The sequence below is a fragment of the Curcuma longa genome, chromosome 9, assembly GCF_044706935.1.
Source record: "Curcuma longa cultivar G26 ecotype Majalengka, Jawa Barat chromosome 9, ITB_CL_G26_1.1, whole genome shotgun sequence".
NCBI lineage: Eukaryota > Viridiplantae > Streptophyta > Magnoliopsida > Zingiberales > Zingiberaceae > Curcuma > Curcuma longa.
The window spans coordinates 3,147,957-3,162,451 of record NC_133869.1 but is presented as its reverse complement, the minus strand read 5'-3'; the positions used below and the strand labels follow the sequence as shown (position 1 = coordinate 3,162,451).

General features: G+C 39.0%; 3 protein-coding genes across 3 annotated transcripts; 2 read left to right on the top strand and 1 right to left on the bottom strand.

Moving 5' to 3' along the window:
- Positions 1 to 4,448: 4,448 nt before the first annotated feature.
- Positions 4,449 to 5,633, top strand: LOC141835195 (strigolactones hydrolase CXE15). The gene has a single exon (XM_074722624.1). It carries the CDS (start codon positions 4,545 to 4,547, stop codon positions 5,526 to 5,528), a length of 984 nt encoding a protein of 327 aa, XP_074578725.1. The 5' UTR covers positions 4,449 to 4,544; the 3' UTR covers positions 5,529 to 5,633.
- A 1,429-nt stretch (positions 5,634 to 7,062) lies between these two features.
- On the top strand, positions 7,063 to 7,545 carry LOC141835106 (uncharacterized). The gene has a single exon (XM_074722533.1). The coding sequence runs from the start codon at positions 7,063 to 7,065 to the stop codon at positions 7,543 to 7,545; it is 483 nt and encodes a 160-aa protein (XP_074578634.1).
- Positions 7,546 to 8,490: 945 nt separating this feature from the next.
- Positions 8,491 to 14,062, bottom strand: LOC141835105 (protein YABBY 2-like). The gene is made up of 6 exons (XM_074722532.1): positions 13,988 to 14,062; positions 10,217 to 10,336; positions 9,649 to 9,769; positions 9,163 to 9,211; positions 8,954 to 9,029; positions 8,491 to 8,553 (listed from the first exon to the last, which is right to left on the bottom strand). Exons 1-6 carry the CDS (start codon positions 14,060 to 14,062, stop codon positions 8,491 to 8,493), a joined length of 504 nt encoding a protein of 167 aa, XP_074578633.1.
- Between the last annotated feature and the right edge of the window lie 433 nt (positions 14,063 to 14,495).

The window sequence follows — 14,495 nt, the reverse complement described above, 5'->3', positions numbered from 1 at the left end:
CATTTATCTAATTAAACTGATTAACAATTACATTATTAACTTAATCAACCTAAATTAATAATTCTAATTAACCAACTTAATCAAATGAACCTTAATTCATTACTTAATTCTCTTAATTAATCCTACTTGATTAATTAACCTAATTACAATCCTTTAATTAAACACTTTGCCTTATTTAATTAACCCCGTTAATTGGTTAATTAATCAGCTGGTCTTCGTCTTCTTCGCGTGAACAGGGCAGAATCTGATCGGCGTCGACTTCCTTCTTCGGCGAAGGAAAGCGGCGACAGTGGCGTCGGTATAGGAGAATAGAGAAGGGATACTAGGGTTTCTGTTGGCTTCTCCCTCCTTTAGCGTGATCAGAAGCTCTAACCGGCGGAGCAGGCGGCGGCGTCAGGATCCCGCAGCAAGGCAGCGACTGTGGGAGGAGGCGTCGGCAGGATGCTCGTTTCCTCACGCGGCGGACGGCGCGAGAAGGGAGGCGGCGGCTGCTTCGGCTTCGTCTTCTCCGCGCGGACCGTCCAGAACAGGGGCGGCACTGCAGACGACGGAGCAGGGGCGGCTGGCAGCGAAGGGCGCGGCGGAGGATTTCGGTCTGCCGGGGACGCTAGGGTTCTGCCCTCCCTTTAAAGCCTCCTATCCGTTCCGCTTCTTCCGCCGGCGGAATCGGCGCGGCGGCGGGCCGAGCGCAGTCACGCGGACGAGGTCGCGTGGGCTGGGTCTCGCGGCGCAGGAGAAACGAGCGGTAGTTATAACGAGGAGTGCACAGTAATCCCTATTAAATCTAAATTTACCGGCTAAATTCAATTATAACGATTGAATCGAACCGGGTTCAATTTTGGTTTACTTGGTTTACTAATCAAACGACCTCTGATTTAGTCAAACTTGGTCTCATCGGATTGTCTTTGCAAGGGAATCTTTTTACCTATTTTATTTTATTTTACCAAATTCCCTTTTATCCCTTAACTAAAGAACCTTTTAAAATTTTAAATCTAAGTAAAATTCCTAAAAATATGGAGAAATATTCCGGGGTGTTACAGAATATATATCATTATTTGTCAAGTGTCTGAATTTGACCCACTTTTAAGATTGTGTTCTGTGTGTTCCAGCTTCATTCTCCAAATTTGACAGAGAATTGCAAGACTTGGAGTTGCATTAGTGTTGGAAAAAAGTTGAATCTCTGATATAATCTACTCTTACTCCCACAGGCAGTTAGAAGTATGAACTTCTAGATGTCCACATAATAAACAAATACTATAAGAGGCATGCACTATTGAAGTTCTTTCCTACAAAAACAATGGCAAGTTGTATTTCTAACTATTGGACTACATGGATCTTGTCTTACCATTGGGTTCTAAATATGGAGTATCATTGTAATATGCAATCCGTTGGACCATTTTTAATTTTGTTAAGTAGAGTTGTCTTTGGTCTTCTCCTATCTTTTATAGCGCTAACCATAGTTAATAATTTGGTCTTCTTTATCATCAATCACTACTAGACATGGAGCCATTGCTAGACCATCACTTTGTCAATCGTATTTGTTGGCCATCATCAATTGTTGTCAAACCTTCACCAGCCTTCATCAATTGTTCACGAACCATTGCCAGCCACCGTATCCAGTTGTCAAACCACTGCCAATTGTTGAATTCGTCTGCAGGACCACCTCGAATCATCATCTGACAATGGCCGTGCCATGATGGCTGCATCCAGCTATCAAACAGCCACCAACTGCCGCAAACCATGGCAGGACCACCATTGAACTCTGATCACCTATTGCTATATTTCCAAATACAATGGAGAACAAGTGGAGAGTAGTGATGAAGTTTTTTATTGCCACCTTTCCAGATACGGAAGGAGGCACTTTGGGCTTGGTATGCGATGCCCCCTAACTATGAAGCAATGATTGCGGTTTGTTGCTTAATGCATGTTTTTTCAATGTATAATCTTCTGCAATTTTTGCTATACTGAATTCTGAAAAATAACATATACAGCTTGCAGCTTTAATTTATGATCTCAATTAGAACATGCACTATTGATTTGAAAACAATGATCAATAAAATGACCGGTCAGTTATTGTCTCCTTTTTTGGTTATCTGATGATTAATTCATTTGCACTCTTTATCAATTTTTAGTCATTTCCATTTTCTTCTGGCATTTGGTGTCAGAGAGCAAGACCAGTTTGGTGCTTGTATGACGGAAATTACGAAGTTCATGTCAAATTTGTAGAGAAGGATATGGAGGGATTTTTTGGACCCGATTAAATAATCGGGTATGAGAATTTTCGGATTCGGTTATGGAGGCAGCTATGATAGAATCCTACCCATACCCAACTTGAATACCTGATTAAATATAATATTAAAGAAAGATTTTTTCCCCTAAATCTCAAACAAAATCCAAAACCCACTAACACGAATTTGGTAATTTTTATCTTTAATCTTTTTTCTTATTGTTTTCTTAAGAATTTGGTAAATATCCATAGTTTCATTAAAATAATTCAAATTTGAAAAAAAAAATACAATTGTAGGTGGTGATAGGATATTTGGGTAGGATATGAATATCCGATCCTCCGACGGGTATGGGGATGTGGATGAAAGTTGAATATCCTATGAAGATGGGGATTGAGATGGATACAATAAATGGGGATGGGGAGAGGATATGAAATCCGACCCATTGTCATCCCTAGTTTTAATCCATGTCAGTGCTGTTTTGGTTGCATTGCTCTAACAATGGTATTATATCCTCACATTATGAAGCAATACCTGATGTAAATAAGATCACTGTTGGGCAAGTATTGAAAACCATGGTTTTATATTACACAAATCAACAAAGAATAATGTTCTACATGATTCGCTTACATTTTTAGCCTTTGCAAGTCAGGTAGAGCACATGCATTGAATATTTTTTTTGTTTCAGGCAGATGTGTTTCTGTTTATCCTTACTTTTTTCCTCTCAACGGGATGTATGTGTTCCCTTATCAAGGCTGACAGAGTGCATATCCAAATCTAAAGAAGAGTTCGAAGCATCACCATTGATTTGGTATTTCCTTATGAAATTATTGAGACTATATGATTTAAAAGATTTGTATAAGTGGAGCTAAATTTCCTTATGAAGTATTTCTAAACGTAGATAATTTGAACTATTCAGAATCTAGGATCTTGAATTAGTGCTAGTCAGTGTTTTTCATCAAGTGCAAAGAACTCATCTACCTAATCAAACATACTTAACTTTCTTGTCTTTGCTTTATGTGGTTCCTACGTTTTATCAACTGAGTATAGAATGCTCTCTAGTCTTTACTTGATAAATGCAGAAGGATATGTAATCTACCTTTGATTCCCTATCACAAGCAAAGATATACATGTGTATCCTAAATAAAGAGTGTACGAGTGATTGCTATTGTTTTCATGAATCTGGGAATGATAGCTGGTTCGTGCTCATTTCTCTTCCCCCTCCCCCTACTTGCGGGCAAGCAACATTGATTGTATGTGTTAACTGTGTTGAGTGGCACAAAATCCTTTCCTCTGTGGCCTTTATTGATAGTGGTTGGTAATCGATCCAAAATATACTAACATATACTGCAACTGGAAGTTTTTTCTTTCCTATTAACCTTATTCTGGCCGTGTTTTATTTTATGATGCTTCTAGTTTCTCTCTTTTCAAAGTATGTTATTACTGACAGGAACATGTGTACAGGTGAACATGGTGTTGGTGCTGGAACAATGAAGGTTGGTTTTCCCCTTTTACCCCAACTAGTCATAATTTGTTTTTCATTTTTGCAAAAGAACCAACCACGAGTGACCTTTGCTATCCTTGGATTGTGCACATTACGTTATAGGTATGGCTCATGAAAAGTATCTGAAACAGTGGGGGATTAGGATAGGCATCTTGACTGTCACCTTCTGTGACATTATCGTATCATTTTGAAACCAATAATGATTTCAATAAAAGTAGTGTTGACAACAACCTAGCTTGCAAATCAATGCTTTGATGAGGAATTACATACTTGCCTTGTTTCCAGAATATTCCAGTTCCTTTTTCCTGCAAAATTCATTAGGATTACTAGCAATATTGTGTGCATATCACCTAACTTGTGAACTTAGGAGTCTATATAAACTTTGAGTTCACGAAAGCAGATTCCTCATGTCCGCATAGAGTTTAGAATGTCGTTTTTGCATGCCCTGTCTGACCTGTGTGGAATATCTGTACTCTATCAACTCTTCTCCCTATGACACCGTATAACATGCGCAATAACATTGCAATATTTTAACAGAATCCTGTATATTTATTCGGATAGACAAATTTTTTGTATAAAAAAATAGTTGCGCAGTTTGTTCTATACGAGCGAGACGTTGCATACGCCATCTCCTCCGGCGCCGCTCGATGTCGTGCCATGCACACCAACAGAGCGATGTCACGAGAGAGTCGTCCACGCAAACATCGGGAGGTAACGACAAATTACCGACCCTTCACACTCCGATTCCGCCAACAGCAGTACATTTCTATATCTCCCCTCTGCTTCTTCTCCCCATTCCCACCCAATCGCCTCGGATGGCATCCTCCGACCCTCCTTCGCTGCCTCAGCCGCATGTGGTTGACGACTGCCGCGGCGTCCTCCGCGTGCTCAGCGACGGCACCGTCCTCCGCGCCGCCAATCCCAGCTTCCTCGTCCCCGTCGCGGACGATGGCTCCATCGAGTGGAAGGACGTCCCCTTCTCCCCCGGCCCCGACGCCCTCCACCTCCGCCTCTATCGCCCCCGCCGCGCTCCCGGCACCCGCTTCCCTGTCTTCTTCTACTTCCACGGCGGCGGCTTCTGCATCGGCTCCCGCACCTGGCCCAACTGCCAGAACTACTGTCTACGCCTCGCCTCCGACCTAGGAGCTTTCGTCGTCGCCCCCGACTACCGTCTGGCCCCCGAGCACCGCCTTCCCGCCGCCATCGACGACTCCATCGCCGCGATCGAGTGGCTCCGTTCCGGCGATCCCTGGCTCGCCGAGTCGGCCGACCTTGACCGGGTATTCATCTCCGGCGACTCGGCCGGTGGGAACATGGCCCACCACATCGCTCTCAGGTTCGGTTCCCCGGCCGGCCGCGCCGCCCTGGCGCCCGTCCGCATCCGGGGATTCGTGCTCTTGATGCCCTTCTTTGGCGGATCCCGGCGGACGCGGTCGGAGGCGGAGTGCCCTGACGACGCGTTCCTGAACCGGGACCTCAATGACCGGTACTGGCGGCTGTCGATTCCGGCTGGAGCAACGCTGGATCACCCGCTGGTGAATCCCTTCGGGCCGGAGAGCCCGGATCTGGAAGCGGCAGAGCTCGACCCGATGCTTGTGGTGGTGGGGGAGAGGGATCTTCTGCGTGACAGGGCGGCGGAGTACGCGGCGCGGCTGAAAGGATGGAAGAAGCCGGTGGAGCTGGCTGAATTCGCGGGGCAGCAGCACGGGTTCTTCACGATCGACCCAAGATCGGAGGCGTCGGACGAGCTGATGAGGCGCGTCAAGCGGTTCATGGAGGAGTACCAGGGCTACGCCTAAACAGGCTGGTCCGATTCGGTTCGATTCGATTTTATGCTCAAATATGAATTATGCTCGTGCTATTGTTATTAATTAGACTCTGAATCTCAATCGTTTTTCTTATAACGTGGCCTCTCCTGATGATTTCCTTCTATAACCAGCCCCAAGCTCATCGAATTGACAAAGTGCATACCAAAGATAAGAAATGTAAATCAAAATGGAAAGACATTTATTCATGATTCCATTTCTTATTAATTCCATTGCTCATGTATTATATCACCACTGAAATATCAAACATGTTCTACAAGAACACAGCGTACGCGCTCTTAATCTTAAAAAAAACACACACACACAAACAGGTTAAACAGTCAGCCTACGACCAGAAATCAATAAAACACAGGCTCATCTGTTACGAAACAGAACGTCCAGGGGATGATTCCTGGTTCCACCCATGGCTATCTACGAGTTGGTGATGTAGAAAACAGGGCTGAGGTGATGTAGAGGGCTGAGGAAGAGATGAAGCAATTTGATGAAGACGACGGAGGCGGAGAGGAACACCAATCCGTACGCCAATCGAAGACGACCCATGTCACCACTGTATCTTTTTATCGTATAGTGTTTTCTTAATCGCTGTTTAATTCAAGTAGAGCAAGTTTCTGCTCGCCCTCTATTTATACTGTGGTAGTTTATTATCGATATCGTTGGAGCACAGCCTCCGAGGAAGAAACACTGACACGTGGGAAGTCATTGAGGAAGCACGTGGAAGAACGTCGACGGAGAAAGGCTAATACTAGTGGATAAGGTCGTTCCCTCCACCGAAATGTGCACAAAGCTCGTCGAACGTACTCGTCGTATCTTTGGCGAATGCGGTTGGCCTTGCACCCTGTTGCTGGAGCCGGTGCGCCAATGGGTAAGGCTTTCGATGGGGGAAATGATTTCGGTGGTGGCGCGAACAGCGCGAATACGGATCCGAGCACATCGGAGCGACAAGCGTGTGGAGAAGAGCTAGTCACACGTGTGTCGCAGTAGTAGGGAGTAGGATAAGGATTCGTTTGAATGCATTGAATAATACTCTCTAGAAAAATATTTTAAAAATTGCCTTTTAATTTTTAGAATTTTATTATTTTTATAATTTTTAAATTGATGCTCAGTTAACTATCCTCCATCAATAGTTGCTAATTCGAATAAAACAATGGATATTTTCAGTAAATAAGCTGATGAATATGATAAATAATTATCGTCCATCAATTATCCATTCACGCTGAAATGAATGAATCCTTAATCCGTGAATGATGGAGTGGTTAGCTACGTTTACCCATAAAGATGTTTATTTAATTAGCGGATAAGTATGTTTTAGTTAATAAAGCCGTACGTAATGTTCTAACCACTCCATTTCAGTTCCCGTTCCGTTACATTCCACAAGAGGATTGGTTTCCAGAACGTTCAAACTATAAAGAGGGCGAGTTATCGGTCCTATTAACGGATGCCCCTGCGATCGCAAATCGACGATGACGGCCGCCGGCCGACAGTTTTGACCAGACGCCGCTGGGCCACGATGGCGCGCCGCAGCTCCCTGTCCTCTCCCTTCCCTCAGTCGGCGATGCCGCCTGCCACCAGAGCACGGCGCCGGCAGCCGGTGATCCTGAAGAGGTCGCCGCCGCCGCCGGTGGGCGCTGGGTGCGCGGAGATGGCTGGCGACACGGCGGCGGGCTGCGTCGCTGTGTGCTGCTGCTTCCCCTGCGCGGCGGTGAACGTGGTGGTGCTGACGACGATGCGTCTTCCGGCGGGGATCTGCCGGAAGGCGATGCGGGCTCGGAGAGCCAGGCGGAGGATGCGCAGGCAGGCGAGGCTGTTGGGGAACAAGGCCAGCGATGATACCTCCACGGTAGAGGGAGAGGAGGAATCGGAGAGCGAAGAGGTGGTGGGGCTGACGCCTGAGGAGATGGCGGAGGTGGAGAGGGAGATGTGGCTGCGGTTCCACGGTGCAGGTTTCTGGCGGAGCCCGTCGCAAATAGAGAGGAACCAAAATCAATGCTGATTGCTTAAAAGATAACGGTATTTACATGTAACGGTTTCGACCTCCTAAGCAGTTATATCGAACGAGTATAACGGCATCATTTGTGCCTATGTCCTCATCATCTTACGGCTTTCTTGTCGACCAACATTTTAATTTTTTTTTCATTTTTTTTCTTCTTCCAATTTCAAAAGAAAAAAAAACTCCTTTCATGTGTATGTGATTTTTTGATTTATAAATTTGAAAAGTATGAATCGATCAATGATTGCATTATGAAATCAAATTTTATTAAAACTTTCAATTTATTCAAACTTATTTATTAACTTTAACTATATTGAAGCTACATCTTATGCAAGCATTGATACAATACATCAAAATTATGTTATTTATTTATTTTTAACATAAATAAACAAATTTATAATTAAAATTTAAATAAATTCATTTATATAGTATTTGCCAGTTTCATACATGAATGTTATTAAATGTTCTGATTTTTTATTCACAGTTTTTTTTGTTCACAGAAGATTTGGTAAAATTTATTATAATATTATAGGATCTTCATAAAAATACTATAAAATAGAAACGGGCCATATAATTAACTACTAATTTCAAATCTAACCCAATTAACTATAATTAAAAGAAAACTTATTAAAACAAAACAAAATTAAAATAAAAACATTTAACTAAATTAAAAACTTTAATTCAAATCGTTTTGGTTCTTCAATTCAATTCATGGATGGCCTGAAACTGAAGCATCAGTTAAACCTCAAAAATCAAGAGAAAGTTAACCAAATGGAAGCAAAGTTAATCAAAGTTGAAATGCAGTTGATGTGCTAATTAATCCAGCCTCCATACGTAAGACTACAAGTTCAGGAGTCTAAGCATCTGCTCATGACTTGAGCATGTACATATGATGCATTATTAGGAACGACTAGTTAATTAACTTTTTAGATCGATCACCTGAGGAAGTCATTTCTTCTCAAGCTTCTGTCGCTCGTCGTTGTCAGGGATATCGTGAGGCAAGTGTGCCCACTGCAAGAGTAGCAAATATAAACGCAAGCCAAGATAATATTAAAAGGATATCTATTTAATTTGCTACTATGCATTCCAATTATATATAATTTAGTGTTAAAGATATATATGGCTAGCTTAAATATTGTAATTGGGATTTTAAAGTCTTTTAAGGGCCTTTTAGCTAGGATGAGTTGACCTAGTGTTTTTGTATTAATTGTTGTGACCTAATAAAGTCCTCATATGTATCTTCTCCATTGATTAAGAAATGCAAGTTAACATAAACGAAATTATTGCTTCATTACTTACTTATTCTAAACAAACAGATGCTAAATATTGACATGGATTATCAAATTCTCAAGGTATGCATAAAATTATGATAAGTAAAGTCTGTCTTACTCATGCAACGAGAGAAACTTACATTCTTTGCTGCAGTGCTGAATGCTTGCTTGTGGCTGATGTTAGGATTATTAGCCTTTAACCTTTGAATCTCCTCCCTATTTCTCAAAATTAACAATTACTTGAACCGATAATTATTTGTTTGATGCAATAATTGTCAGTGAATTTTAATTAGTAAAATTAATACCATGCACTTGGAGTAATTGTAAAAGAAAAAGAGCAGAAACTTACTTGATAAACTTGTTGTATGCAGAAGGCAGACGGTGTCGTTTTTCAGGGGCTGGTAATTAATAAAAATTAAACATTCCGAGTAATTAACATGATAATTGATTACATTAATTAATCAAACTTACCTATCTTCAGAAAAAACAAAGTATTTTCAGTATGAGGTTTAAACTCAAGCTATATGTTGGCCTGAATAGTACTGAATCATTCCTAGTCGCTTGAGCTGTTCTAGTTGCTAATGAAACTACAAATATATAGATCTATAGTCATTTCTTAGACTAAGTTTTCTTATGAACCCAAAATACTTTTCTGATTATAGATGAAAGAAACGGTTGATCAATCAAACCTTACATAATAGTTATCAACATAATGAACAAGCTCATGAAAAATTATATTTTGAGCCAATTAACTTAAAACTTCTCATAAATCTGTTAGTCAAGTATCAATATATTCGATATAGGTATGAGAATGAGAAAATGCATGCATGCTTACGAGGAACAGGTAAATGTCGTCGTTCAGCATTTTCGGTTGAGGATATCAAAGAAAGGGGTCTATCTTGTGAAGATGATCCAAAATCCATTTGGTAATTTTTAGTAGCTCCAATATTGTATCCCTGCCAACAAATTAGTGGTAAAAGCATTTACTTGAAGCAAAAAATTAAGTAAATTGGTGGTGAAAACCACACTCCAGCACTAATGTACAAGTGAAACACAAATGATAACAGAATTGGCCATTGACTTAATGATTATATTTACTTTCGTAATATATTTATGTATCCAACAATTATATATGCTTATATACTTTCTAGACAAGAAAATATTAGTTAAGTTACAATTTATTTTCTTGTCTCTATAGGGCCTTTGTAGGGTTTTCATTCCATATGTCAAAAAGCATCAATGCGCGCATGGTTTTATTTGAATACTCTTACAGTCAAAATGCTAACAACATATATAGAAGGACCAAAAGAGTATTAAATAAAAGGTTGACTAATTCACAACTTACCATTTGTTATTGAGCATTAAAACATATTAACGTAGGCTAGCTAATTCCAGTTCAAAACCTGAAAATCTTGGGAGGGAAAGGGCTGAAACATGTTGCTCAGGTGCACAGAGAAAATGCTGGCGCAATGGCCACAACGAACAGTAAGTATGTCGAACAATCTGTCACTTGGGGGTGTAACCTGCACAGAGAGACAAATATATATACGATCACTTAATGATTCTGCATTTTTGAGGTTAAGATTAAATCTTAAAGTACAATGTAGTCATTAATTTGGGAGTAGGCATGTATGTCGACCCTCGAACACAAAAGTTTCTAAAGCAATATATATAGTTCCTTCATATCACCTCATTTTAGTTTAAGAAAATAGTGCAAGAAGCAATTAACAATATATAGGCAAAAGGTTTCCTAAATACTTGGTTGGGAGGTTAATTACATTTGATATAAATGCATTCAATGGATAGAATTGACATGGTGAAGGATTGTATTCCATTTTTATAATATCTCCTTGTTGAGACTAAACACAACTTCATTTCAATTATATTTCCGTGTTATCTCGTGTGCAAGTGAAAAACATTTTAATGGTCACGAGAATGAGATATCCCCATATATGAGAGCAACTTACTTACATCTTTAGATTAGAGGTGTCAAGAGGTTTTATTTGGATCTTATCTTTATGTTATAGGTGCTTCTTTGTATATAACCAATCCTTAATCATATGTACATTTACAAGGCATTCTCTTGTGGGGAAACTCAGAAAAAAAGAAAATAAAAGAGGTAGGGAAGATCCGGACTGTGAGGATAATAGTAGGGAGCTCTCGGTAAAATCCATAATAAGCTCTCGAGGTAAGTGGTGCTCTAGGTAATACATATAAGATGTGTGTCCAAACACAATGGAAAAGAGTGACTTCGATTAGAGTATGATAGTCCTTTGTTTGAAGGAAGAATTATTGGAATTACAATTAAAGTTCCACATTGAAAATATATAAATAAGATCATGAGTTTATAGTATAAAAGATATCTCCATTGGTATTGATATGAGACTTTTTAGATAAAGCTCAAAAATTAAACCATGAGAACTTAGGTCAAAGTAAATATTATCTTATCATTGTGAAGATATATTGATTCTATCAGTTCTAATATGGTATCAAAGCTTAGTCTAAAATTAGTATTGTTGTTGAAGTTCGCCTTTTTGAATATATATATATAAACATGATTTTGATCGTTATGAAAAAAAAGTTGAATGAGCAGTTAAAATGATAGTTTGTAGAAAATAACAATTGAAAATCCAAAATATTTGGACATGTCATAAAGATAACTAGAAATGATTGTGGGAGAGTTTCAAAGGTTACTGTCTATAGGCACTTGGTATTGTAGCTGATTTCTTTTAGGTAAGTGTAGTTATTCCTATTATAATTCTTTTGTTTCAAATTTGTTGATATGTCATAAATGTTTTGTGCAGATATCTCATCTCTTTTTCTAATATGTTTTGATAATCCTTGATTCCATTGATGCAGTTAGTAATTAAAGGACCCTTAAGACTTGTAATTAAAAAAAAAAACCTAAACAAACAGATAGAAGAAATCATCCCGAAATCATGCCCTCCATCAAATTGTGGATCCATTCTTTTCATCTTTCAGTTATTATGATCATTTTGAGTATCATTATTAAGTTTGATCTTGACCACAGATGACCCTACCTAAGGGAGGGATGTTTGTTGTGACCTACCTTTGTTGTTGATAATACAAGAACAGAAAATGGTTTTTATATAAGTCCCCTTGGAGAAGTAACACCTTCGGGTATATTCACTTTAGCTCGAACTCCAATTAGTTTAAAAGCCTACAGATTTCTTTGAGTTTTCTTTTCATAATTCAACTTCAAATTTACAAGATGAGATATCATATTAATATACAATATGAGATAAAATGTTCATATTTAAAAATAATGCCTTATCAATCAAATATGTTGGAGTATTCAGTACAAAATTTAAAAGTCAAAATCATTGACTTTAGAAAAAAATAACTTCCAAAATTTCATTAGTTAAAGTATTCGTCTTCAATAAATAAGGTATATATTATTTTTATTACATTAAGTTAAGCTCACTCTAATTCTAATTCTTGGATCTGTCCTTGCCTATAGGTCAAGTAACGACCACCTAGCCTTCCTCACCAACTATATTGGGCGCCCCAAAGCAGCATGATCCAATCTTTGGCATGGGTATAACTCATGTCATGAGCTAGGTCATGTTGCCAATGACCCAATCCATTTGACACCAGTACTCTATTATACCAAGTCTAGACAACCAAACAATCTATTGCCCAGTGAGTGCTTATATCAATGGAGTAACCATTAAGGTTGGCACCCCTACTGTTCCACAAGGAAGAGTACCTGCAGGGGGCCTTTTAGGGCTTAAAAGAATGGGTATCTCTCTCAAATGGTTAGACTATTAGGATACTTAAGTACTTCTCATTCCAATAGTTGTATCCTTAGCTTGATTGATAATACGAACAACAATAACACATTTTCAACATAGCAGATAATTAATTCTAGTGGGATGAAATAAAGAATATCTGTATCTTTTTGAGAGTGTTGAATAGTTAGAAAAAATATAAGATGCAAAGAGCAGCATAGCAGACATAAGAATACTGAGAGTAATATATGAAGTATAGAACAACAAATTCAACTATTATTATAAAAGTGAAGTTAGAAGATGATAAAATGATAAGAAACAATATTTGTTAGCATAATATTGGTACATTGAAAGATAACCAAATCGAACAGTTACTGGCGACTAAGTTGCAAAAGATAGGAGAGACTAAGTAAAATTACAATAATATTGCTTTGACAGAAATAATATAATATTGTTTAAGGTGCATGCATTGCCTTCTTTAAGTTTCATATATCAATATTACTTTTTAAAAAAAAGTTTCTTGTTTCAATATCTAGTATATATGCTTCCTGTTGAAAACTGGAAAAAAATTGGTGGGGAGTAGGACTCATTTATAAAACAAAATTTATCACAAAGGGAACTACTGCTGCTCTCTTTGATTTGAGTGGCCGGTAGTGCCCTCAATTTTTCCTCAACAAAGTAGGTTAACACTTTCTGCGTCAACGTCTATCTTATCACAAACTTTTCAGAGAGAGAGAGAGAACTAAGTCAAGCATATTTTTGGGGTTTTAAGTTGTCAGTTCATATCACCAAAAGTAAAATATATGTGCACTTTAATATTATGTTAGCCCTAACTATATGTGTATATCCCGGTGCCAGTTCAATAGTTCGTCCAGTTTGTCACTTGGGTGAAAAGATTAAAAAAAAAACAAGGATCTAGCTAGGAGTCTTGTGATGATATTATGACGATTATACTAACTATTTTATCCTCTGAAAACTTTTTAAAAATTGAATAAAAAAAGAAATTAAACATACATCATTGTGTTATGAAAGTAGAAGAGAAGATAAGCTCCCAAAGGTTCATCTTCCGTGTTTGAACAATTTAAAGCACCAGTAGACATGAGAGATGGAGGAGGGAGAAGAGGGGTTTGGACTTAGGACATCAGCTAAGCGAGGATGTGAATGCACATGGTTTCTCTCATGTATTACCTATGTAATTACTAGGGTTTTGTTGCAAGGTAGAGCTGTTGGGTTCCATATGATCTATCCAAAAAAACTAGAAAACACAATTCTGAAATCAAGAGACCCCGGAAAATGCAGACGTGTTGAGAAGACCCCATCACATGCAGACTTAAGGAGGAGAAAAAAAACTTAAAAGAAACTCAACTTCTTTTTGTCTTGTGTGAAAGTTTGCGATAGAAGTATTAGATGATGGATAAATACCGCGAGCATTGTATTGCAGAAGTTGCAGTGCAAGTAGCAAAGGTGGTCTGTTGCAGTGTGCTGGGAAGCCGACATCTCTGTTTGCTGATCTTCAAAACCCTAGCTTGCTGCTCGCATACGATGTAGAACGACAAAGAAGGAGAGGCTAGCAAAGGACTAATCGAACGATCTATATCATGCAGATGTCGGAAAGAACTTTAGATATAGCAGGTCTAAAGGACTACTTTTCAATGTTTTAAATTTTTTTCCTTCTCTTTAAGATAAAAATAAAAAGCTATAGGAGCGTGGTGGGGACAAAAACTATTGTCTTTGTGATGAGAATTCAATGTACAGAAAGGCAAGAAGTTCACAGTTGAATGAATGAAACAATCAGATGAAACTTGTTGTATATTATTGTTCTTGTTGTTTTTTTTTTTCTAGCACCATGTATATATCTCGGAATCCAACCACAGATATTTGGGAGATTGCATGAGCTCTCTACCGCTGTACCATAACCCAGGGAAGTATA

Coding starts and splice junctions, on each gene's coding strand:
- LOC141835106 (XM_074722533.1), top strand. CDS start 7,063: ATGGCGCGCCGCAGCTCCCTGTCCTCTCCCTTCCCTCAGTCGGCGATG.
- LOC141835195 (XM_074722624.1), top strand. CDS start 4,545: ATGGCATCCTCCGACCCTCCTTCGCTGCCTCAGCCGCATGTGGTTGAC.
- LOC141835105 (XM_074722532.1), bottom strand. CDS start 14,062: ATGTCGGCTTCCCAGCACACTGCAACAGACCACCTTTGCTACTTGCAC. Junction 10,337..13,987: donor TCTGCAATACAATGCTCGCG/GTATTTATCCAT, acceptor CTCTCTGTGCAG/GTTACACCCCCAAGTGACAG. Junction 9,212..9,648: donor ACGACATTTACCTGTTCCTC/GTAAGCATGCAT, acceptor ATTAATTACCAG/CCCCTGAAAAACGACACCGT.